The following is a 24,827-nucleotide window of genomic DNA, read 5'->3' on the forward strand; positions in this document are numbered from 1 at the left end:
AACCCCATGGACTGCAGCACGGCAGGCTTCCCTGTCCTTCACTATCTCCCGGAGTTTGCTCAAACTCATGTCCTTTGAGTCAATGATAACATCCAACCATCTCATCCTCTGCCGCCCCCTTCTCCTCCTGCCCTCAGTCTTTCCCAGCATCAGCGTCTTTTCCAGTAAGTCAGCTTTTCATATCAGGTGGCCAAAGTATTGGAACTTCAGCTTCAGCATCAATCCTCCTAATGAATATTCAGGGTTGATTTTCTTTAGGATTGACTGGTTTGATCTCCTTGCTGTCCATGGGACACTCAGGAGTCTTAACAAGGCTGGGTTTCAGTAACTCTTGGGAGGGAACTTTGTTCGAGGGGTTCCTTTTAGAGACTGAGATTCAGTAGTGCCGGGGTGGGTCATGAATATCTCTTATTATTATGAAACTTCAGCAGTGCCCATGACATGCACCCTGGGCTGAAAGTCACTCCTTATACATCTTTGTTTTACAGGTAAGGAAAGTGAGGCCCAGAGAGGGGACGGCAGCTGCAGCAGCTGACCACTGTGCCCTTTTCTAATCCAGAGTCTGGTCATTTTGTCCCAGTGTGTAAAGGAGACTGACCCCACACTGTAGAGGTCAAGAGAACCAAGGTCACATTGCCTGTTCACAGACACATGAAGCACAGCCTCATACACCTTCAACACACAGCCTCAGGACTTCCCTGGTGGTCCAGTGGCTAAGACTCTGGCCTCCCAATACAGGGGGCCCAGGTTCGATCCCTGGTCAGAGAACTAGATCTCACAAAGAGGTCACAAGTGAAAGTGAAAGTCGCTCAGTTGTGTCCGACTCTTTGCGACCCCATGGACAGTACAACCCATGGAATTCTCCAGGCCAGAATACTGGAGTGGGTAGCCGTTCCCTTCTCCAGAGGATCTTCCCAACCAAGGGATCAAACCCAGGTCTCCCACATTGCAGGTGGATTTTTTACCAGCTGAGCCACAAGGAGAGCCCAGAAATACTGGAGTGGGTAGCCTATCCCTTCTTCAGCAGATCTTCCTGACCCAGGAATCGAACCGGGGTTTCCTGCATCGCAGGTGGATTCTTTACAGACTGAGCTACCAGGGAAGCCCCAAGAGGTCACATGCCACCACTAAAGATCCAGTATGCTGCCAAATGCTTCCCAGGTGGCGCTAGTGGTAAAGAACTGGCCTGTTAATGCAGGAGACCTAAGAGACACAGGTTCGATCCCTGGGTGGGGAAGACTCCCTAAAGGAGGGCATGGCAGACTGCTCCAGTATTCTTGCCTGAAGAATCCCATGGACAGAGGAGCCTAGTGGCCTACAGTCCATGAGGTCGCAGAGAGTCAGACATGACTGAAGCAACTTAGCACAGCACAGCACATGCTGCCAAATAAATAAATGTTAGGAAAAAAATATAGCCTCAGGCAGGTTCAGCCAGAGGCACTGAAGGCCTGTGTACCACACGGACACCTCCACATGTGTTGGGTTTACAGGCCCAGGGACCTGCATACCAAATGTAGTCAGGGGCACACACGCCGGGGTTTCTTCCCTTGTACTTTCTCTCAGTCTAATAACAGAGCACGTTCCTTTCATCATCTAAACAGAGCATTTTTCAGTCCCCCTTTATGGCTTGTGCTGGGTTCTTGCTTCAGCCTTTCTGCTACCTCTCTGCAGGCTCCCGGGGTTTCTTTGAGGCTCTCTTTAGGCATCTGGCCCTGCTCCTCCCTGTGCGCCCCACAGAGGAAGGCCTGGGCCTTCCCCGCCGGGTTCCCAGGCTCTTATCTTGCTTTCGGTTCGTAACCTTGCATGTGTTCAATCTCTTTAGTCACTCGGCTTTTGATCTGGTCTCCAGGGATTATACTGTGTGTCTCCCAAGGGAAGGGACTGTTACTTCCCCACTCCCACCCTGCAGCTGCTGGTCTGGTGCCAAGCTGCTGATGGGTGCTCTGTTGATGGAGAAGAAAGGAAGGCATCCATGCCCCATGGTGATTCAGCTCCTTATGCCGTTTCCACAGAGCTCATCTGGGGAAGTTGTTCTTGCTACTTTTAAGATTGTTTTCTCCCTGAAAATCACTCCCACTGCTCCCACCCCTTCCCCTTGGATCCTTGGAAGCATTCATCCCACTGAAATCTGCTTTCTTAAGTTAATCTTCTTCTGTTGGCTAGCTTCATGCCTTTTCTTTGAAGTGGTGGTCGGGGTGTGGGGGGTGGTGGGGTGGCATTTGTCCCAAGCATATCATCCCCCTTGGAACATCAGCATATTGGAACTTCCCAGACAGTTCAGTGGTTAGGACTCCACGCTCCCAGTGTAGGAGGCATGGGTTCGATCCATGGTCGGGGATCTAGATCCTGCCAGCCAGGCATCAGGACAAAAACAAACAAGCAAAAAACAGCTAAGCCCGTGTACCACGACTGAGCCCGAGCTCTGGAGCCCGTGCTCCACAACAGAAGTGACCGCAATGGGAAGCCCTCACACCCAAACAACGAGCAGCCTCTACTCACGGCAACTACAGAAAACCCCAAGCAGCAAGAAAGGCTCAATACAGCCAAAAATAAATGAAAAAAAAATTAGCACAGGTTCACATCGTAAGTGCTCAAGATTGGAGGTTTCTTAAAGACCGTGTCTCACGCACGCCCCCCACTCCATGACAGGCAGCTCACCACTTTCCAAGGGGCCGGTTTCACCTTGGATGCCTCTGGTTGCCAGGCTTTCTGCCACTGAGCTGTGAATGAGGTCTGCTCAGAGCCCCCTTGAGGCTCTTGGCTCCTGTCCTGGCAGCCACTGGGCATATCGGCACCCACTCTTCCTTGTGGCCTCCCAGACAGACCCGTACTGTCCCGGTCCTGCTCAGCGGGAAGGCACAAAAGCTTTGGGGGCAGACTTAGCTGCATTCAGAGCCCCGTTCTCCATTTGCTGGCTGGGGAGCCCTAGGCACGTAGGGCAACTTCATCTGTTTCCTTGTCTGTAAAATGAGGTTCCTGATACTGACCTTGTTGGGTCCTCAAGAGAGTGGAATAAAATAGTAGAGTTAAGACTGTAACATTATGCTCGTACACAATAGACGCTATTGGGGCTTCACAGGTAGCACTAATGATAAAGAACTCATCTGCCAATGCAGGAGACGTAAGAGATACAGGTTCGATTCCTGGGTCAGGAAGATCCCCTGGAGGAGAGCATGGCAACCCACTCCAGTATTCTTGCCTGGAGAATCCCCGTGGACAGAGGAGCCTGGCGGGCTACAGTCCATAGTGTCTCAAAGAGTCAAACACGACTGAAGCAACTTAGCACACACGCAATGGATGGTATTACTATTAAATATTATCGTTAGTGCCACCAAGCTCACTATTGGATAGGTCCTGTGCTAGTGAATGGAGAGTGGGGAGAATAAAATAGGAAATATAGGGCAGTCTCTGCTTATAGCGTTGTTGGAGAGGAGACATTCAGAATGAAGCGAGCAGCAAATGAGGCAGCAATAGATAGGAGAGCCTGAAGATAGCAAGCGCTAAGATGTCTGGTGCTGGCAGTGGGTACCCTGCATGGTCAGAGGGAGCTCAGCCTGGTTGGGAGCAATCTCCCCCTCTCCCTAAAGTCAGCTCTTCCACGTGCCAAGGATGCTCAAATTTCCAGCCAGCCCAGAGAACCACCCTGCAGACCTGCATACTCAATTCTACCTCTGAATAGCACACGCCCACCTTGCCCTAAACCTACCATCTCCCACCCACATCTCCTCCAGAGATGTTTTACCATCCACCTGTTCACCCAGCAGATAGCCAGTCCCCATCCTCAACTGTCTCCTTTGACCCTGTATCCTTTTCTTTTAAAAAAAAAAATACATATATACATTTGGCTGTGCCGTGTCTTAGTTGAGGCAGGTGGAATCTTGGGATGGAACCTGGGCCTCCTGCCTTGGAAACATGAAGTCTTAGCCACTGGACCACCAGAGAAGTCCCTCAACCCTGTTTTCTAACCAGCCACCTACACTTCTTGATTCTGCCTCTTTAAAAAAAAAAAAGAAAATATATATATATATATATTTATTTTTGGCTGTGCTGGGTCTTCTTTGCTGCGTGGGCTTTTCTCTAGTTGCAGAGCACAGGCTCTAGAGCACAGGCTTCAGCAGCTGTGGCACGTGGTCGTTTAGTTTCGGTTCCCAGGCACTGGCTCAACAGTTGTGGCACATGGGCTCAGTTGCTCTGCGGCACGTGGGATCTTCCTGAACCAGGGATTGAACCCATGTCTCCTGCATTAGCAGGTGGATTCTTTGCCACTCAGCCACCAGGCAAGCCCTGATTCTGCTTCTTAAATATACAGGACTTAAGTTTCCTTTCTCTGCCACCTCTTCTTCCTGACCTTGGTCTATGTCATCACACCTTTCTAAATTGCTGCCGTTCCCTGTAAACTCTGCTGGTCTTTATTCTTATTTCCTCCAACATGTAGCAAGGTGATCTTCCTAAATTAGATCATCTTTCTTTCCTGCCTAAAACTCTTTGTTGACTGCTGCTGACCTCGGGATGAAGTGCTCAGAGTAGTAACAGTCACAGCTAGGAGGCTCCCCAGCGCTGTGGCCACTTCCTTTCTCTTCCACCCCATCGCTCCCCACTGTTCTCAGCCCCACTAAACCACATGTGCTTCTCGAACAGGCAGGACTGTGTCTTATCTCTAGTCTTGCTATTTCCTGTCCCAGGACGTCCGTTGTGTTGGGTGTCAGTTCCTTTGAGACATCTTCTTGGACACCCTTCCCAGGCTGGCTCCGCTGCCCTCCTTCGTCCTCCCAGGCAGCCCTTCATGCTGTGTGGCCATTGTCTATTTGTCTGTCTCCCCTACGAGGATCAGAGTTTCCATGTAGGTAGAGACCCAGCCCTAGATTCGTCCATGTGTCATCGTTCCTAGGACAGGAACTGGGCCATGGCAGGAACTTAACACATGTAGGATGGATGGAGGCTTGGGAAGTTGGGATCCGAGCAGGGTCTTGAGAGATGGTCTGGAGTCCCATGACCTGGGTCAGAAATCCGGCTCCTTCTCAGCCACTCTGAGTGCATTGGACAAGCAACTTACCCCTCCTGCTTTCCTTCATCTGGCCTTTGAGTGTTTGCAAGAGACTAAGTGGGGTTTGGAGCAGGGTGGTTGGGAAGACCTCTCTGAGGAGGTGGTGTGCAGGCTGCAGCTGAAGGGAAAAGTGGCAACTTCCCCGGTGGTCCAGTGGTTAAGAATCCGCCTTCCAATGCAGGGGATGCGGGTTCAATCCCTAGCTGGGGAACAGATCCCACATGCTGTGGGGCAACTAAGCTGGAGCTAGGGTGCCTGTGTGCTGCAGCAGGAGACGCCCACGTGCCGCAACGAAAAAGAGCTTGCACGCAGCAGCAACGAGTAAATAAAGGGAAAGGGGTTGCTCTCTCTGTGGGGCAGGGAGAGCATGTAAGATGGAGAGAGTGGCATGTCTGGGCTCTTGTGCAGGGAGGAGGCATCAGATCACTGAAAGATCATGTGTGGCCCAAGTGTGGTGAGCTCTGGGGTGGCACCGGGGGGCGTGAAGCAACTGAAAGTGAAGTTAGAGTGGTAGGGATGGGGAGACGGTGCAGGCTGATGGACTGTGGATTGGGTGGCTATATTCAAAGGTATTAGGAAACTGCTGAAGGACTCTAGCCGGGGAGCAGGGCAGCTGGGAGGCAGAATGGACTACAGTCCCTAGGACGACACAGGATGACTCGTGGGTTTCTGGCTTGAGTAATAGGATGGATGCTAGTGCTATTTACTCAGTCTAGGGAGGACCCAGGGAAATCAAGTTTCTTGATTTGGGCCATATTAGGTTTGAGACGTCTGGGCATATTTGAGTCAAGTAAATGATCAAAAATGAGAGTCGAGCATGTTAGAAGGTGCGGCTCTCTGATGTTTGGCATCCTTCTCGGTAAAAAGGAAAGTGAAAGCGAAAGTCACTCAGTTGTGTCCAACTCTTTGCGACTCCATGAACGATACAGTCCATGGAATTCTCCAGGCCAGAATACTGGAGTGGGTAGCCTTTCCCTTCTCCAGGGGATCTTCCCAATCCAGGGATTGAACCCAGGTCTCCTGCATTGCATTCTTTACCAAGTGGGCCACAAGAGAAGTCCAGGGAGGTGCTATTCTTGGCTTCCGAGGCAGCCAAGACTAGAGGGAGCAAGTCACATGACCAGGGGCAGGAGCAGGAAGGGCGGGGGGATGGCTCATGCAAAGGCCCTGTGGCAGAGTGTGCCCCGCGTGTCTGAGGAACATAGAGGAGGCCTTGAGTGAGGGGGAGAAGGACCCCTCACTCAAGGTGAGGTGAGGTGAGCAGCCCCCAGAGGTCAGCACTGCAGGGCCCTGGAAGTTGTGTGGAGGGGTTTGAATTATATTCTGGGTGAGATGGGAAGCCATTGGACAGTTTGGATAAGTAATTTAACGTGTTCTAATTAACATTTTAAAAGGCTTCCTCCGGCTATTATGTACAGAATAGGCTACAGGAAGAGTGGGTGGAAGCGGAGGTAATTAGGAAGCTATTACAATATCCAGAGAGAGCAGTGAAAGCCGCAGGAGCTGCAGGGTTCTGGTCTGACGGGAAGGCCTATAGGATTTGCCATGGGGGTGAGTGCTGGGTGTGAGAGCGGGGACTCAGGGATGATGCCAAAGATTTAGCAACTGCAGAGTCAGGGCCTCCCGGGTAGCACGAGTGGTAAAGAACCCACCTGCTAATGCAGGAGACATAAGAGACTCGGGTTCGATCTCTGGCTCAGGAAGATCCCCCGGAGGAGGAAATGGCAGCCCACTCCAGTATTCTGGCCTAGAAAATTCCACAGACAGAGAGGAGTCTGGCAGGCTATGGTCCATGGGGTCCCAAAGAGTTGGACATGACTGAGCAACTAACACTTTTACTTTCTCCTTGGACAGAGGAGCCTGGTGGGCTAAAGTCCATGAGGTAGCAAAGAGTTGGACACGACTGAAGTGACTTAGCATGCATGCATGCTCAACTGCTGAGTCAAGGGGATGTCAGCACACCCGGAGAATTTCCCAAGGCCAGGAAGATGAGGAGGAAACAAAGGAGGCCCAGAAGAGGACTTAAAGAACCAGGGGTGGGGTGGGGTGGGGTGGGGAGGGGAGGGCAGAACGCCGAGCGCCTTTCAGGGCCAAGCAGCCAAGGACATCAGTGACCTTGGCAAGGGAACGCCTGATGGGGTAGTGAGGAGGAGGCCCAGAAGCCCCCCCCCTTTTGAAGACTTTCGCTGTTGGGAGAGCGGAGAGGTTTTAGAACCAAGGAGGTATTACTGCCTGTGTACATGGGACGGGACGTGACAGATCTGGTGGGGGGCGGTGTGCACCGATGATGCAGGAGAGGGGCAGCGGGCGGGAGGAAGCCCTGGAGAAGGTGGGAGGGACCTGGGGCAGGGCCAAGTGGTCACCCGGGCCGGAGTGAGGCTGGGAGTCAAGTCAGCAGGGAGTTCCCACTCCTGTCTCCATCATCTGCTTCCCCGAATTGGCTCCGAGCTGGGGCCTGAGTCTATCTGTCCATGTTCATTTCGCTCGGGCCTCCCATCAGCTCCCAGGCCCCCAGGCCCCTGCCCTGCAGACCTCTGGGGGGCTCTGCCTGCCTCCCTAGCCCACCTCAGCCTCCACCTCTCCAGGCGTGTCTCTCACTAGCTGGCTTGTACCCTTCTTCGGAGAACTGCAGCGCAGACTGCGTTTCTGGAACACCTTCTGGTACCCGACTGGACTCTGCCCCTTGGGACGCGGGCATTCGTTCCATCTTTCAGGCTGAGAGAGCCTGGGTGGCCACGCCACTGGGTCCCAGAGGTTCCATTTGGTGACTGGCCATGAGGCTCGGGGAGCTGGGGACAGCCTGCCGCACCTGGCCGTCCATTTTTCCAGAGCTGTGTCCTGCGGGGGTTGGGGGGACACAAGCCATCACTGGGCACTTATTTGGTGAAGGAGGCTTGGCGTGCAGGCCTGTGTCCTGGGAGCACGTGAAGAGCCAGGAGTCCCAGGAGCGGGAATCTGTCACCTCCAGGGTTAAGGGCAGGCAGGAAAGCGAACTGATGGTGGACCTGAGCTTACCCGCTCCCCCCAGGCCTGAGGCTTCACCAACTTGCAGAAAATACGGCCCAGCGGGGGAGAGAAGCTGAGTTCTCATTCTCATGTTGGAAGAGTGCAGATGACATGTCACTGCCTTGGGAGATGGGATTTGGGGATGGTGGGTCCCCAAGAAAAATGGGGTTTCGGCGTGGGAATGGCGTGACTTCTATTCCTGACCTTGGTTTGCCTCGTGGGGCACACACCTTCATGCCCGTTTCTGTGATCAAGTAAATGGGGACAGGCTTCTTTGCAGCCAGTTCCCAGCTGATTTTGTTGTTGTTGTTCTTTCTTTTGGCCACAGCACGTGCCATGTGAGATCTTAGTTCCCCAACCAGGGATGGAACCCACACTCCCTGCACTGGGAGCACACACTCGGAACTGCTGGGCTGTCAGGCAGTTCCCTCCCAGGTGGCTTTCAGTATTTCTGTGGCTACACCAGGTCTTAGTTGTGGCCTGTGGAGCCTCCTCAGGATCCAACCCAGGCCCCCTGCATCGGGAGTGCGCAGCCTTAGCCAGTGGACCGCCAGGGAAGTCCCCCTCCCAGCTGACTGTGAGTGTAGTTAGTGGCCACACTGTGCGGCGGGGACGAGCAAGGCTGGACGGATCCTGTGTCACAATGAGAGGCGCGGAGGCCCAAGGATTGCTCGTTGGTAAGAAATCACCAGTTTATTGAATGAAAAACCCAACATCCTCTCAGTCCCTCCCACCCTGCCCCTTTCTCCGGCCGAGTGAACAGCACAGCCCTGGGGACGCTCTGGACGGCAGGGCTGCGCCGGGGGAAGGGCTGGAGGAGTTTGGGGGAGGTATGGAGAATGAGAAAAACACTTTCCAAAATGAAGTTCTGTGCAAAAACTTCTAGAAGGGGTGAGGGGGCCACGGCCAAAGCTCCGGAGGCGGAGCTGCTGGCCGCCCCACGTGCCTCTGGTCTCCAGGAAGGCCGAGACCGATGGTGGGGGCTGAGGAGGGGCTCAGGCGCCCGAGGCCACAGAGGGGGAGGCCTGGCTGGGAGGAAGGGGCCTTCCCAGGCCAGGGGCCCAGGTGAGGAGGGGAGGACAGAGCAGGAAAAGAAGACCGGCGGACACGGGGTGCAGGGAGCGGAAGGGACTGGGCCGCAGACGTGTTGGCAGGGCCTGCCTCCCACCTCTCCAGGTCCGGAGGCAGGGCTGGGGAGGAAAGTCCTCAACAGGGGGAGATCCAAGGACGGGGACCAGCCCCCAGGCGAGTCACATGAAACCACTGAGAGACTGGCGGTGCAGAGAACCAAAGAACTGCTCAGGGACACATGTGACACCTCCAGGGAACCTGGGCGTGGGGGAACCATGCATGGGTGAGACCGCGAGGGCTCCTGCACCCCAGAAACCCACGCATCACAGCAGCAACTCTGTCTTGGGGTGGGGGCAGGGTCTGTGCCCTTGTCACCCCCACAGCAGTGGCAAGTGGCCTTGGTGCTGGGCGTCCCCACGGGAGGCCGGCTGTGTGGTGTCTGGCAGCTGCGCTTTAGAAGATGGGAATCTGGGGGGGGCAGGGGGAGGCTGGAATGCCGGCTGTGGGCCAGGACCCCAGGTTTCCTATTTCCAGGAAGAGAACTGGTGCCACGTGGAGAAAGAGGCTGAAGTCAGGGGAGGTGAGGGGAGGCCTGGAGGACTCGATTCCAGGGACCAGGGGTGGGCGCTGAAAGGCACAGTCAACATGCCTCGGGCCAGGAGCTGAGGGGGAGGAAAAGGAGGGAGGGAGGAGGGGCTGCCCAGGACTGGGCCCGAGCAGTGGCGGGGAACGGCGGCCCCGGTGGGTGGCAGTGTCCTGCAAGACCGGGCCGGGGAGATGCAGGCCCCGGGGCCAGGAAGGGGGACACTGGGCCCGGGGCCTGCTGGCCTCCCCCTGCCCGCAGGCGGTGAGGCTGGTGGCAGTGCCAGGAGGGGGCGTGGCTGGGAGACGGTGCCCTCAGGTGGCCTTGCTGCCACTGAACAGTCCCACTGGAAAGTGCTTGACGTGGGTGGGCCACTGGGCTGCCAGCTGGAAGAACTTGATGTCGCTCCACTCGACCCCGTCGATGGACACTGGGGGTGACAGGGAGGCGTGGGGATGACCAGGGCTGCCGGGGAGGGCCGCGGCCTTCCTGCCACCCCCCCAACCCCCACGCCCGCACCTCTCAGCATGGTCTGCTGCTGCTTAGCAGAGCAGATGAGGCGGCTAATGCCCTCGATGACCTGGCTTTTAGAATCCACCTCCTTTTCTCGAGGCTTCTTGCTCAGGAAGATGGTGGGAACTGGAAAGCAAGCGGGAACCACGTTGTCACCGCCCTTGGAAAGGCGGCTGCGCTCTCCCCCACCCACTGCCCCCTTTCCCTGGGAAGGGTGGTGATTCGAAGAAAGCAGACTCCCCACTCCCCCCAGCCCCGCCTGTCTGTCTCTGGGGCTATGTCTCAGGATCTCCAAACTCCTGCCCTTCTCCCTGGGCCTCGGTATCTTCACTGAGTAACGAGAACCTGGGGCCAGATGGGCTCGGAGTCCCTTCCGGCTCAAACGTTCTGAAAGCCTGTGGGTGGGGGCCAGCTGCCCTGTCGGGCACCTCTGTCCACCCACTCAGGTGCCTGCGTGGGGCTGTGTCTGTGTGGCTGGCGGGGAGGCTACATAGAATCTCAGCCCTGGGCCACCCTCGGCGGGTCTCCGGGTGCCACAGGCGGTTCCAGCTGCGGGCCTGGCACAGGGCCCGCCCAACTTCCTGGGGCACCTTTCGGGGCAGAGGCATGAATGCAAAGGCCCAGCTGCTTTGGATGCCCCCAGAGGAGGAAGGTGGGACCCAGCAGAGAAGGAAGCCCCTTCCTGACAGCTGGGAGGCCGTGAGCACCCCAGTCACCCCGCCTGCTCCAGCGGGTGCAGAGCCAGATGTGGGGGTTCACCATGGGAACCAACATCTGCGAGCACTGCTGCCCGCCCCCAGGTGTGGGGGCTCCGCCTCACCTCCTCAGAGTGCAGGACCCCTGTCCCCGCTGGTGCTGAAGCCGTCTTCCCCCCCACCCCCCAAGGGCTCTCGTCCCCTGAATTCTTAAAAACCACACCTTTTGTTCATGAAGGCTTGGGTGGCCTCCAGGGTTGGGGGTTGGGAGCCCTGGCCAGGGACAACCTCAGGTCACACCATCCATCCCTGAGGGCCCTGGCCAGGAAGCCTCCCTTGTTCATGGCAGCGCAAACTGCCTCGCCCAAAGGTGCCGAGGCTCAGCGGGCAGGGACCAGTGACTCCCTAGGGACCTTCCTTTGTGACAGAAGGAATGGCTTTGTCCTGTGTGTGGGGGGCGGGACCCCATGATACACGTGCTTGCTGCCTCCGTGCTCATCCGGGCTCTCTCCCAGAAGCGGAGCCTGTCCTGACCCCGAGAGAGGAGACGGGGAGGCCTGGAGGCCCTGAACGCTCCTGGCCTCACGAGTCACTTACCTTTCTTGTTCTTCTCTTTGGTGACCACGGTCATGGCCATGGTGCCGGAGAGCTGGGCCTCCCCTCCGTGGGGCAGGCGGGAGACCTGCACTGAGCGGAAGACGCTCTTGAGGGTGTTCTTGGAGCTGGCGTCCCTCTTGTCGCCTTCCCTCCTCCGCTCCCCAGGGTGGCCCAGCCAGTAGTCCACCTGGAGGCCAATCACGTCCCCGTAAGGGCTGCTGGGGCTCCTGGAGAGGGGCGGTAATGGGGAGGGGGCTCAGTGCCCGCCAAGGGCGGACAGGGCGGGGAGGGCCTGGGGGAGGCGCCAGCCAAGCAGCTCTGGGGTCCCTCCAGCGTCACAGACAGGGCTGGTGGGGGAGTGGGGAGTCAGGCTGACCTGAGGACACGGCCAGGAGAGGGCGAGGCCCCAAGTGCCCACAGGGGAGCCCAGGAAGAATCACCCAGGCAGGAGGGAAGCAGAGAAGGAGGAAGCTCTATGAGAGAAGAAAATGTGTGCACGCTCACCCACCACCAGGACACATGTGCATGAGCATGTGTGCAAACGTGTGCACACACATGACCCCCAGCAGGCAGAGCCCCCCGCCGAGGGTGGGAGAGACTAAGTGGGGCAGAGGCGGGCACCAGGCGGCTGCAGAGCCGCTGGGGGCGAGGAGCCGACCTGTGGCTTTCTCTCTCGTTTATGGCACTTCTAGCTCAGGGATAATTTTAGCTCCAAGGGGAAAAAGAGCTGATGTTTTCTTGAAAGGAGGCGTCAGACACAATAGGTACAGGCTACACAAATCATCTGATGTTTCTTTCTGCCAGGATTCAGCGGTTCCATTAAAAAACAAGCTTAAACCGGATGGGAAAGGAGGTCGGGATAAGGCGGGTCCCCAGGCCCCAGGGAGCCTGGACTGCGAGGTCACAGCGTGACTGCTGGTGGGATTCCCTCCTCTTCCTGCATTTCAGCAAGCCAGTGGCAGACCCCCGACTGGGAGTGAAGAGGGGAGACAGGGCGAGTGAGGGTGAGGGCTGGGGTCTGGGCTTTGCCCCGAGACACTTAGGACTCTCTGGGGACCATGGCGCTGTTGCCGGGGGTTCTGGCAAAGCCACAGGCCACTGCCTACCCTCTCTGCTGCTCACAGAGCATCCCCAGGAGACCAGGAGGAGGTGACGGAGAGGAGAGGGAGCAGAGGGAGCGGCAGGAGCGCCTCTGGCTCTTCTCTGCCACCCCTTCTCCCGCCTGGGGCTGCCCTGACCCCGCATCCCGCCCCCTCCCCTGCCCCAATCAGCTCCTCCAGAGGCCTCCTTGACTGCTCGATCTAAACACTGGACATTTCAGATCCTAAAGGGATTCCCTCCCCACTTCCTAGCCATCGCTCCCTACTTGGCCACAGCACTCTCTCCGTGGCTTGGCCCTACTGGGGCCCAGGAGCCTGGGGTCCGACCTGCCCGCGTCACTGGCCGCGGGGGCCCTTGGGTGACGGACACACTTGGTGCCTGGAAGGAGGCCGCGCCCCCTTGGGCCAGGCGCTGACAGCGAGGCTCTTATTTCCACCTCACACAAAACCCTGTGGCTACGTCACCTTTACTTTCATGGGCTGGAGCTGAGTAGCTTGCCCAAGTGACCGCGATTCTTTGCTCAAACTAGTCAGGCTCCTGAACCTCTTTCTGGACCTCGGAAAATCCAGTCCTCACAAGAACCCCCCGCCCCACATTTCTGACCACCCTGCGGCTCTGATCGGGGCTCCTCACCCTCCACCCCCTCAGGACTGTCTTCATGAGACTTCTGGCAGGGCAGTTTAGCTGGAATCGGGACCCCCTGGACCCCCCCTGTTCCTCTTAGTACTTTTATTGGCTCTGCCCCGTCCTGCTCCGGCCCCACCCAGGGTCCTGGCTCCTGCTGCAGAGTCCGCCGCAGAGCAGCCCACAGCAGCTGCTCCCGCCTTCGAGAGTCGCTCTCGCGTTGACCAGTGTCACTGAGTGGTTTGTTCTTTAGCGCACACACACACGGGGGACGCAACTGTGTGGACATGGTGCAAGCCCAGGTGTCTGACCCCAGGTCCACGCTCTCTCCCGGACCAGGCAGTCCTACCCCCAGTACGTGCAGCAGCTGACAGGCTAGAAGGGACTCAGTGCCCCGGGTCTCATTCACCCTTACACCCGGGAGGCAGACAGGACAGACGGGAGCAAGCTGTGTGATGACCGGCCTGGCCAGTGACCTGACTCCCCCCGCTGACCTTCCGGACCAGGGGTCACCGTCCTACACGCTGGGGCAGCCGGGGAATGAGTCAGGCACCACCCCGATGGAGGCGTGTCGGGGGACAGACGGGAACAGGCCACAGCCTTACCCCACGACGGCCAAGGCGCTGCTCATGGACGGGGAGGAAGGAGGGGTAGCTGTGGCGTCTCGGCTCAGGCCCGAGCTGGAGGGCGGCGATGTGGAGGGCACAGTCAGGTTGACCACGGGTGCATCGTCACCATCGCCTGCGGGGGGACAGACATGGTTGACCAAAGGAAGCTGCCCTGACCGGTCTTGGCTACAGCCTGCTCCGCCACCACCCTGGGACTTGAGCCCCGCCTTGGCCTGGGACCCCCTCGTCTTCACCCTTTGGCCTCCTGACTAGGGAGCAGGTGGGCGGGATGCACCGTCCTCACCCGGAAGAGGCCAAGGGACCCCAGGCTCACCTGTCGTGGAAGGAGAGTCTTCAACCAGACCCACCTTCACCACCTGCGAGGGAAAAGAGACCCTGCGTTAGGTCCACCCACCCAAGCCAGACACCTTCAGGTCAGCTGGACCCGGCGGCCACGACCGCACGCTGTTTGATCGCAGGCTTCGAAACTCTGCCAATTTTGAGCAGCTGGGATCATCAGGAGAGGTGAGCAAACCCAACTGCAAACAGTGAGTCGGGGGCGTGGGACACCCGTAGCTCTTCTCTGGGGACGTGGGCAAAGCCACCCGAGGGGGCAGGAACCCCTTTTGTATCCTGATCTCATTTCTTCTGAGATCACTTGGGCAGGAGGCTGCCTTCTCAGGTCAGAGAGAAGGGAGCACTGGGAAAAAAAACCTTGGCAGATGGGAGTGGGGTACCGGTGGGGGCGTGAACACACCGGAACAGGAATCTGGAGGAACACCAACTAGGAGGCGGGGATCCCAGGGACCCCCGATCCCAAGCCCAGCCCTAGGCAGTGATACCGATGTCAGTTCCCCAGAGAAAATTCTGGGAAGGGCAGGGGGGCCCTCCAGAGGCCAGCAAAGGGTATAGCTAGAGACAGACCCGGATGTCAGGGCAGGGCCTGAGGTCAGCAGGGCCGGGGGGGTCACGGAAGCCAGGTCCCAGGGACGGCAGGGAGCGGGGGTCACACACATGGTGGTCCCCTTGAAGCTGATAAGAGTGCAGTGCTGCCACTCCGTGGGATCTGCTCCTGACTCTACACATCCTGATTTTAATTCCTGGAAAGTGGCATGCTGGCACCCTGAACTTCTGGGACACGAGTCCTGTCTCCTTGCTCCTCTGGTTGCTGCACGAGGCTGCCAGCTCCTTTGATTGCTTGTTTCAATTTTTAATTTTTTCTTTCTGTTTTGCTGCGAGGCCAGAGTAGCAGTGACCCCACAGCTCCACACAGACATGGGTCTGACTGCCAGCCCGGGCTGCACGTCACGGCCCGGGCCCTCCGATGTGGCCGTGGGACCAGCCCCAGTGGCTGACGGGGACTGACTGGACCAGGCAGATGGGAGCCTTGACAAGGATCCACCCCCTTCCCCCCCAGGCTCAGGCATTTCCCAGGATCGCTCGAGGCTCACAGGGCCACCCAGGATCATAGAATCTGGATGAGTGGAGAGCAGGGATGGGGCCGCTGACCCCTCACCTGCATGTGCCTCGCCCTCCCTAGAGGCTGGGAGGGACCCTCCCTCGGCGAGGCTGCAGGAAGATACCAGCTGATGCGGAAGAGAAACTCGGCCGCCTCAGAAAGGGAGATCTGAGTTCTCTGCCAGCCTTCTGGGTCGTGCTTCAGCCCTGGGCGGGGAGGGGCGTCAGCTGTCCCCTCTAGGCTCCCTCTCTTGGTCAGTCTCGGCCCCAGGGCCCAGCAGCTGCCAAATGCAATCTGGGCCAGGATCACCCGACGCCAAGGATACCCAAGAGGTCTTTCCTTTGTCTTGAGAATCCACTCATGCAAAGATTGTCCCCTGACCAAACAGGAGGGGAGAGAGCCCCTTCCTCTCTGTGTCCCTGACTCTGAAGACAGAGCTACTCGTGTCTCGGACCCCTCTCCTCGGAACAGCTTTGCTTTCTTTTCCCTGGAGCCGGAGAACCAGGGCCCTGGATATCACCCCCTGGGACCCCAGAACTACAGTAATAACACGTGGTACCTGTGGTGATGCAGGGGAAAGGACTCTGAAAGGAGCAGCTCGGGGCCTGTCCCAGCCCACAGCTTCCTCTCCCCGGCATTGCTAACCCTCAGGGCTCTCTGTCGGGGGCCTGTCCTGGGCCCTGCAGGGCGGTTAGCATGTCCCTGGCCCTACCCACAGATGCCGGTGCCACTTCCACTCCCAGCTGTGCCCACTCCCACTCCCAGCTCTGACAGCCAAATGTGTCCCCAGATCAGACACTGCCAGATGTTCCCTGGGAGCAAAATAGCCCCCGGACAAGACCTGCTGTCTAGATGAGTCTCTTGTGTATGAAGTGAAAGTCAGTCATGTTGGACTGTGTGTGGTGGACTGCAGCCCGCCAGGCTCCTCTGTCCATGGGATTCTCCAGGCAAGAATACTGGAGTGGGCTTCCACTCTCTTCTCTAGGGGATCTTCCTGACCCAGGGATTGAACTCAGGTCTCCTGCATTGCAGGCAGATTCTTTACCTTCTGAGCCATCAGGAAAGCCCCATGTGTGTGTTGGCACGTGGAGCCCAGGGAAGCCAGGTGGGTGGGTGGGGTACAGAGGAGAGGGGGGCTGGTACTCACGCCAATGAAGGGGATGAACTTCTGATACGAGTCTTCATCAGGGCTGTGAGGAGAGAAAGGAGAGCTTCACAGCTGGCGGGAGAGACCGTGTGGTGAGCTGGGGACGGAAGCTTTCCACGCTTTACTGAGGCTTTAAGGGAGCCCAGACACCACTTGCTATCTTCCCTCTGCCCTCAGGATGGCACGAGGAGCCTCCAAAAGGAGGCAAAAACCCTGATTGTGCATGCTCTACCCCCTGCCCCCATGTCTGTACTGAGGGGGCGCCCACAGCGGGTGGGGAGGCCGGGGTCGGGGGAGGCCCGGGCGGGGAAGGGAAGGCACAGCTTCTCATACTCTCTTGGGTTCCTACGAGGGAAATGTGGTGGGGAGGAGGAGGGTGTAAAAAAGCAAAAGAACCGAAGATTTATCTAGCCCACCCAACCTGTTTTCAGAGCCCACCCCGGGTCCACTCACAACTTGTGCCTGCAGGTGAGCATGGCCTCCGCCACGGGCAGCTGGTGCGTCACGGCCGCCCCGTTGACGTACTGCATCACCCGCCCCACCACGTCCAGTTGCTCTGCAGAGAAGCCGAGACGCGGGCTGACTTACTTCAGCAGGCGAGCCCGAGAACCGTCCTTGAGCGCCCCCCTGCTGAGTCCCACCAGAAGACCCCAGGAGCTGAGGCAGAGAAAGGGCTCTAAAGACCCGCTGGTTTGAACCTAAGGAATTTTTTAAACAACGTTCATTTATTTATTTGGGTGTGCTGGGGTTTAGTTGACCTGTGGCACAGGGGACCTCAGTTCCCTGACCACGGTTCAAACCCACGTCCCCTGAATTGGGAGGTAGATTCTTAACCTCTGGACCACCAGGGAAATCCCAGGAAATTTTTTTAACAGATATTTTCTTTGACGTGAACTATAAAGTCTTTACTGACTTTGTTACCACATTGCTTCTGTTTTATGTTTTAGTTTTAGATCCCCTTGAGGCATGGGGGATCTTAGTTCCCCGACCAGGGATTGAACCCATACCCCCTGCGCTGCAGGGTGAAGCCTTAACCACAGGACCACCAGGGAAGTCCCCTGAATCTAAGGAATCGTGCAGCCAAGAGCTGTCCTCCCGTCTGATCCGTGCGCCCTTCCCCCCAGCCTGCTCCTTCCGTGTTCGGCTGGCTCCTGCTTCCATCCCTGCTCTGATCAGCCCTGGAACCACCTGCCGCCCCGGCCCCCATCACTTCCTGCCAGGCCCGTGGGAGCACTGACCACCTCCCGGCCTCGCTGGGCCCAAGCTCACTCCGTCCCTGCCGCCTCTGCTCTGTATTTCAGGAAAAGACACGGTTGGTGGCATGTTATTCATTTATCAATAGACGCTTGGCAGCTGCTCTCCATTTCCACATTTGATCTCCACAACCAGATACTTCCTGACACCACCCCCTCGGCCTCCTTATTTCTAAATGTGCAGAGACCAAACACATCCAGCGTGGAAGGGCTGCGCTTACGGGGCCTCCTTTTAATAAAGTGCTGGAAAAATGAACAGGCTGCGGGGAGGGGAAGCAGCATGCCCCACCCCACCCGCCCCCGCCCCTGCATGCAGCCGAGCCCAGCTCCCTGCATCTTGTCCCCGACGAGGGCCAGTACCTGACACTGGGGGCTCCGAGCGGCTGAACAGATCTCTCCAGCCAGGATCAAGGAAGGTGCTGCTATACCTGCTGTCGACGGAGCCCAGGTATTTGGCCACCGGATGAGAACCTGGGAGACGGAGACCAGAGAAGGCGAGCTGGTGAGGAGGGGGTGAATGAAGCCCAGCCTTCGGTCTCCCCGACTGGCCCTTCCCGGGACCCAGCGCCGCCCGCCGCTTCGGGGTGGGCTCTGCCACGCCCTCACCGAGGGGAATGATGAGAAAGCGCATGTAGCCCAGCCAGTCGGAGGTCTTGCTGGCCAGCGACTTGACGAAGAAGCGGAGGATGGAGCTCAGGTAGCTCTGGCCGCCCACCGCTGCCACCTTCACAGGCCGCGGCATGGAGGAGTTACAGTTGCAGCTGGGAGCGAGGGGTCGGGGGACAGGGCCACGTCAGGGGGCCACGTCCTGCTCAGAGGAAGCCTCCCCCAAACTCTGACTTCACTTGACCTCGACAGCCCCCAGAGGAAAAACAAACCAGTGAACAAAATCACACAGAGAGAGGCAACACACCACAGTGCTTCTGCAAAGAGAGAAATTCAGGGTCAGAGAGGACAGGGGACTGTCTAGGAGGCAGGCAGAACCGGTTGAGGCTAATGGGAAGACGAGTTGGCAGTGGTCAGAGGCAGGCGTGAGCCCAAGACGTCTGAGGCTCTTCCCACGGCAGGTCCTGAGAGGGAGGGCCCCGACGCTGGGTGGGCAGGGTGCAGGAGGAGAAAGTCTTGTAGAACCCCGGGCTCTCTGCCTGGCCTTCTTCGTCACGGGTTTAGGAAGAGAATGAGGCAGGTCAAGGTGTGGCAGGAGACCAGGCGGGACGCCGGCAGGCAGGAGGGTGACATTTTCATCCCGACCCTCCGGGGCCAGCAGGACAACAGAGCACCAGGGCCTGATGCCGCCCAACCAGGTACTGACTGTGAGTTTCGGGTCTGATAAGCCAGGGGGTCCCCTCAGAGCTTGGAAATGAGGGTGGGAAGATGAGGTGGGAGGGGACCCCAAAGGGCAGGAGAGGAGCTGGCCTTACTAGCGCTGGATGCGGGTGAGCAGGGCGGACAGCACGGCCTGGACCTCCACCGTGGAGCACGTGCACACGACGGGCTTCCGCTGGTCCTGCAGCAGCTCCGCCACGTACTGCGGGGGGCGGGGGTGGGGGGAACCACACAGGTGAGGCCGTGTGGCAGGGACACCACCTCCCGCAGGCCACGAAGGCGGCAAGGCCCAGGCCGGGCGACAGGGCCCCACTGTCTGTCCTTCAGACCACAGCCAGCCAAGGTCAGGCTCCGACTGCCAGTCAGGAGAAGGTGGGGCCAGACCCCAGGGAGACGGGATCAGGAGGAAACGTGGGAAGGCCCAGGACATGCTACATTCTACACGGGCTCCGCAGCCCACTCGCTGGATGGATGGTGGGCCTGGGCGGGGCTGGGCTGCTGTTGCTCCGCCCCTTCTGGAAGCCAGGGCACCGCTGGAGCCTCTGCTTCTTTAGAGATAAGGAAACTGAAGTACAGAAAATTGGTGACTTAAGGCCCCTCAGGCTGGAAAATGACGGGACTGGGACCACACCCAGAACTGTGGGCTTAAGTCAGGCTAGGAGGAGCCGGAAAAGAAGGGGGTCATTTTGGATTTTCCCGTGCCCTGGCTTTCAGATCCACACTCGGGGAGTCTCTTGTTCCCCAGCATCCCTCCTCCCCGGCCCCGTGACCCTGGGTGCTGTACCTGACCCTGCCAGTCAGCGGTGTTGACGAGGATGACGTTTTCCGGGAGGGCTGCGTCCGACACCAGGATCTGGTTCAGCTGGTCATAGACCACCTTTCTGGGAATCTGCAGGGATAGACGTGTCTGTTGATCCCCAGGGAGCTTGGGGGGTGGGGTGATTTGTGGTCCAGGGTATGGAGAAGAGCTACCAGGAACCTATGCAGGAGACCCAGTGTCCCACTGGCCAGAGCACAGCAGACTGGAGCGGGATGAGAACACGCGAAGCCAGGCCTCAGGGCCCAGGCTGGTGCCCCAGGAACATGGCAGCTGTCCTGCCTAGGCAGGAAGGGCCCCGAAGGAGAATGAAGCAGGGGCAGCGGGAGGGGGGGAGGGAGGAGCGGAGAGCAGGTGCTCGCAGGATGGAAAGGAGGGCAGCGGGGAGAGATAATGAGAGTGCGCCATGTGGGGAGCCCTCCGACTCGGGGAACAAAGGTATTTCAGGAGCAGTGATTAACAAGAAGGACAATACCTCGCCCCAGGCACCGGGCTATTCTAGTCCTGGGCTCATTTTCAGCTGCAGAGCATTAGCTCTGCAAGCCATACGGACACAAACCCCCTTCCCAAAGGTATTTATCAGGAGAACAAGCGGGCCCACCACTAACTCCAGGAGCACAGGAGCTGGGCGAGGCCTGTCAGGGAGAATCCTTCCCTGGGAGACTGGCCTTCAGAGAGCATACAACCCCAAGGGCCAGTTCCTTCTGGGTGCCTACTCCAGCCACTCTGAGGTCTGGCACTCAAAAGTTTAATGTTGCTATGTCGGCTTCAAATCATTGTAACTAGCCCACAGCAATGCTAAGGGCATCAGAGTGCAGAGTAGACCTCCTGGGAGAGCTGATGGCCACTGTCCCCTGAACACTGTCCCCGGCACAGTTCCCTCCAAGGTCTGATGGGGGCAGAACGCACCAGCGTCCCCTATTCCGTCCTGCAATTCCTCAGCGGGAGCAGATAACAAACACGCTGGACTTCTCCCTTTAGGCCTCTCTTTACTCAGAACAATCAAATACACCCCCTCCCTCTCCACCCGACCTCCCAAGGAGACGACGGAACAGAGCCGGGGGTCCAGGGCGCCTGGCGGGTGGGTACCTGCGTGCTATGGCCCAGGTCTGGGGACCGCTCACTGTCGGAGCTGTTGGTCCTCTCGCTCAGCGGCTTGGAGAGCTGCCGCTCCTTCAGGGGGGTGCTCCTCTTCTGCCGGGGGGTGTGCACTCCTTCCACTTTGCTGCCACGGACGTGGAAGGAGGCGGTTAGACGGTCCCCCTTTCCGAGGCCACGCTCGCCGTGCTCCCCTCCTTCCACCTGATGCCTCAGGAGCGTCTTCCCACCCTGAGTACCTGGGGGAGGCGGAGCCCTGCAGGTCCGTTTTGCTGGACTTCATGGGAGTTTTGACTTTCTCGGGCACAACCAGACTCGTGCTCACGTCTCCGAACATGTCCTGGTCAGTGATTTCCTGCCACAGAGCAAAGGAAGCCGTGAGGGTGACCCCCTTCCGAGATCACGAGAGCCTGGTGGCTCCTGTCTGGGCCGTCAGCACCACGGGACCATCAGCCCCCTGCGCTCTTTTCCAGGAAACACATGGTTCTAAAACTCCTGCCACCCCTCTCCCCTGACGACTGTTTAATTCAGCTGAGGGTGCCCGCTGTGCTGGGCACGGTCGCCTGCTATCCAATCTGACCCCTACATTTATGAACCGTCAGCCCACAAATCTGGGCTGATGATCTGGCTTCTCTAGGCGGGAAGGAGAGCCTTTTACTCAGGAAGTGACGTGATGGGAATTTCATTTTTGAAACGCCTGCTGTGCAGTACGGACCAAAGGGGGAAACAGTGGAGGCTGGGCTACTTGGATTGCGGGTGAACCACAGTCCTCTTGAACCCAGCCTAAGGCTCTGCTGGACAACAGATCTGTAACACGGTATTCTGTACTATAGGAGACGTGAGCCTGAAAGAATCCCTCCTTTTAGCTGGCAGCTCCCACCGGGAGGCTGAGGTACAGCACACCCCCAGGGGGTGTCCGGTCAAGTTCTCTGCTCCCTCCTCCCAGCTCGGGCTGGCCTCCAGCCCCACGTGGGCTGAGCTTGGGCCCAGGCCGGACCTGCGGGCCCAGCCCCAGACTCCCTCCCCCAGGTGAACCGCTCTGCCCTCCCTGGGCCCCCTGGAGCCTCTGTGCTGTGTGCTCTGGCTGGCTTTTCTCCCAACGGGGCGCCACGGTGTTCTCGTTTGGGCACTGTCAGTGCTCAGCACTGTGTGTGTGTGTGTGTGTGTGTGTGTGATTTCAATCTGTGTGTAACTACACTGGGTGCCCCAGGCGATCCATCCCACGCACCCCTGAACAGCCCCAACATCTCTCAGTGGGAGATGACCAGCAGGTAGCCACTTGGAGAGCTGATGCTGTGGACTATCTGGCCATTGTAAAAACAACACTGGAGGAAGAGGTGGTTTTCCAGGGAAAGATGCTGCTCATCGTCCCTCAGGAGTAAATGAGGGGTGGGGGCGTTCCCTGGTGGCTCAGTGGTAAAGAATTGCCTGTCAATGCAGGAGACACAGGTTTGATCCCTGATTCGAGAACGTCGCACGTGCCGAGGAGTGACTAAGCCTGTGTGCCCCAACTACTGAAGCCCTAGACCCGTGCTCCCCGACAGGAGAAGCCACCGCAAGGAGGAGCCTGCGCAGTGTAACTAGAGTAGCCCCGGCTTGCTGTAACTAGAGAAAAGTCCATGCAGCAATGAAGACCCCGCACAGCCCAAAGTGAATAAATCAATACATAAACATTAAAAAAAAAAAAGAAGGACATGAGAGTGACAGATAGTGAGAAAGTACCCAAATCAGCATTTGCTCAGACCTAAAGAAAGAGCAGAATGGGGACATTTCTGGTTTGCTAGTTTGGGCACCAACCTGATACTCCACAGGTAAAGATTTCGGGAGGAGGAGAATGCAGGACCTTCCTAAGTCCACAGATTTAGGCGAAAGTTTCATGATGGTCCTGAGGGTTTTTTGCCTCTATTTCTAAAGGTACCCAAAACTATTTTCGACAGCTGGAAACAGGAGACGGAACCATACATACCAGAGTGTCTGTTTCAGTCAAGCTGTCATCTTGATTTTTAATCCGAGCAGATTTGACTTTTTCTAGCGCAGCCAATTCCATCTGCAAAAATTATAATAATTAGTCATCACCAATCCAAATAACCACCACTCTAACTTGCTCCCTTAGTCCCTTGGAAGCTTAAAATACTTTCACTTAATTGGAAGACCTCATGACATCTTTCATAACATCTTTGGGACTTTCACCTTAACAAGGAGCATATTTTTTTGTGAAAAACTGAGCTTCAGAAGGTCAGTTATTCTGTGATCATTAAATCAGTAACACGGTGAGACGCTAAACCCAGAAATTCTGATTCTCAAAAGATGCTCTCAGGGAAGAGAGGCCCAGCCTTCAGATGGCTTGGCTGTGGGACCTGCCAGTCCTGACTCTGGGGTTTGGTGAACATCCCTGCCCAGGAGGGGCACACGGGGCCCCTTCTGCTGTCAGCAGTGGTGAGAAGAAAGGGGACGCTAGCGTTCAGGTCTTTGATTTCGAGACTAAAGACATCCATGGGGGCCAAACGCGTTTGGCTTGGTGGAAACATCTAGAAAACCCTCAAACAGAATATTCTAAGCCATTTAGGTGTGAAATAATTCTCCCTTTGTCCTCAACTCTTACAGATCTCATAAATATTAAAAATGTACTTTGCAAATACAGATAAAGCACCAGATTTTTCACACTTGCGAATGCTGCTTCTGGCTGTGCAGACACCGGTGTCGGAATCCTGAGCAGCTGCGGGGTGTGAGTCTCAGCTGTGGGGAAGGCACTGGCCTCAGTGGGTCTCTGGTTCTTCTGGGGAACCAGGGAATCAGAAAGGATCGACGATGCCCCACACTTCCTCCCAGTGACCTTTCTCTGAGTAATGGGGACATTTTTCCAAGGAGTTAATAGCCCTGTGAATTGTGTATCCTACATGAAAATGGGTCTCTGGTTCTGGGGAACCAGGGAATCAGAAAGGATCGAAGATAGCCCACTTCCTCCCAATGACCCAAAGTTCTTTCTCTGAGTAAACGACAGAGCACAGAGAAAAAGCCTAAAAAGCTCATGGGGGTCACTTGGCAAATTAATGAACAATGATCACACAAGTCAGCCCGTGTCACATGCTAAGCCAGGCTTTCTCCACCTGGGACCGCTGGCATCTGCGGAGGGCCCTTCTCTACTCTGGGGCGTCCTGTGCAGGACCTGAGCTGCAGCCCCGCCTCCACCCACTAATCACTGCTGCTGTGAGAACCAAAGCAAAATAAAAAAATGTCTCCAGTCCTTGCCCAGTGTTCCCTGGGAAGCAAAACCACCCTTGGTTGAGGACCACTGTCCTGAGCCATCTGTAAAATTAACCCAAGGCACTTTAACCAGACCCCGTGGCCCCAGAGTGTGAGACAGTTTGGTTCAGAGCCATGCACGGTAGGTTGCCTCCTGTCTGCACAGCTAGTTCATTTACACATTGCCTATTGGGATAACCGATGTGAACAGTCTACGGTCACAGAAAACTCTCGGTCGGACTTGAGACTGGACATGACTTCACTCAGTATTGGATCTCAGCATGACAAATGACTTAAACACGTTTTAGAGAGGATGGATGAGGGCGGCAACATCGCCCTGCTCGAAGGTTCTCAGGCAGCAGCCCTGTGGTCAAGCCCCCTGACAACAGAGCAGTGTCTGAGCGCTCTAACCCAGACTAGAGTTGGGGGCACCTGCCGGCTATGCACTGACTCTTCTGGATGTTCCGGTCGATCCTGCCAGAAGTAAGCTCCTGACTCTCCAAGTTCCTCTTCCTGCTCCTATAAATACTTTAGGCTTTTCTCGCCCCAGCAGTGCAGCCGCTGTGTTGTCTGACTGTGTGGCACTGAGACAGTTGCGGCAGCCTGAGGCTCGGTGCCCGCACTCCTGTGCGTGTGGGGGGC

The 24,827-nt window shown here is 57.2% G+C and overlaps 1 protein-coding gene across 3 annotated transcripts in view; it reads right to left on the reverse strand.

Annotated features, from left to right (window-relative positions):
* Positions 1 to 8,717: 8,717 nt before the first annotated feature.
* PACS1 (phosphofurin acidic cluster sorting protein 1) overlaps positions 8,718 to 24,827 on the reverse strand; it is a 150,164-nt gene continuing 134,054 nt past the window's right edge. For all 3 annotated transcript variants that reach the window (XM_086384788.1, XM_086384790.1, XM_086384791.1), the window contains exons 11-24: positions 22,909 to 22,989; positions 21,182 to 21,297; positions 20,934 to 21,069; positions 19,812 to 19,916; positions 19,123 to 19,229; positions 18,308 to 18,462; positions 18,062 to 18,172; positions 16,902 to 17,004; positions 16,449 to 16,491; positions 14,177 to 14,219; positions 13,840 to 13,975; positions 11,510 to 11,736; positions 10,224 to 10,343; positions 8,718 to 10,134 (exon numbers count right to left, since the gene is read on the reverse strand). In XM_086384788.1, the coding sequence (XP_086240914.1) occupies positions 10,019 to 10,134; positions 10,224 to 10,343; positions 11,510 to 11,736; positions 13,840 to 13,975; positions 14,177 to 14,219; positions 16,449 to 16,491; positions 16,902 to 17,004; positions 18,062 to 18,172; positions 18,308 to 18,462; positions 19,123 to 19,229; positions 19,812 to 19,916; positions 20,934 to 21,069; positions 21,182 to 21,297; positions 22,909 to 22,989 (1,599 nt within the window). In that variant the 3' untranslated portion in view covers positions 8,718 to 10,018. The remainder of the gene's footprint in view (positions 10,135 to 10,223; positions 10,344 to 11,509; positions 11,737 to 13,839; positions 13,976 to 14,176; positions 14,220 to 16,448; positions 16,492 to 16,901; positions 17,005 to 18,061; positions 18,173 to 18,307; positions 18,463 to 19,122; positions 19,230 to 19,811; positions 19,917 to 20,933; positions 21,070 to 21,181; positions 21,298 to 22,908; positions 22,990 to 24,827) is intronic.

This window comes from Bos grunniens, chromosome 29, assembly GCF_055505025.1.
Source record: "Bos grunniens cultivar Pamir isolate PY7600 chromosome 29, Bosgru_T2T1.0, whole genome shotgun sequence".
Lineage (NCBI taxonomy): Eukaryota > Metazoa > Chordata > Mammalia > Artiodactyla > Bovidae > Bos > Bos grunniens.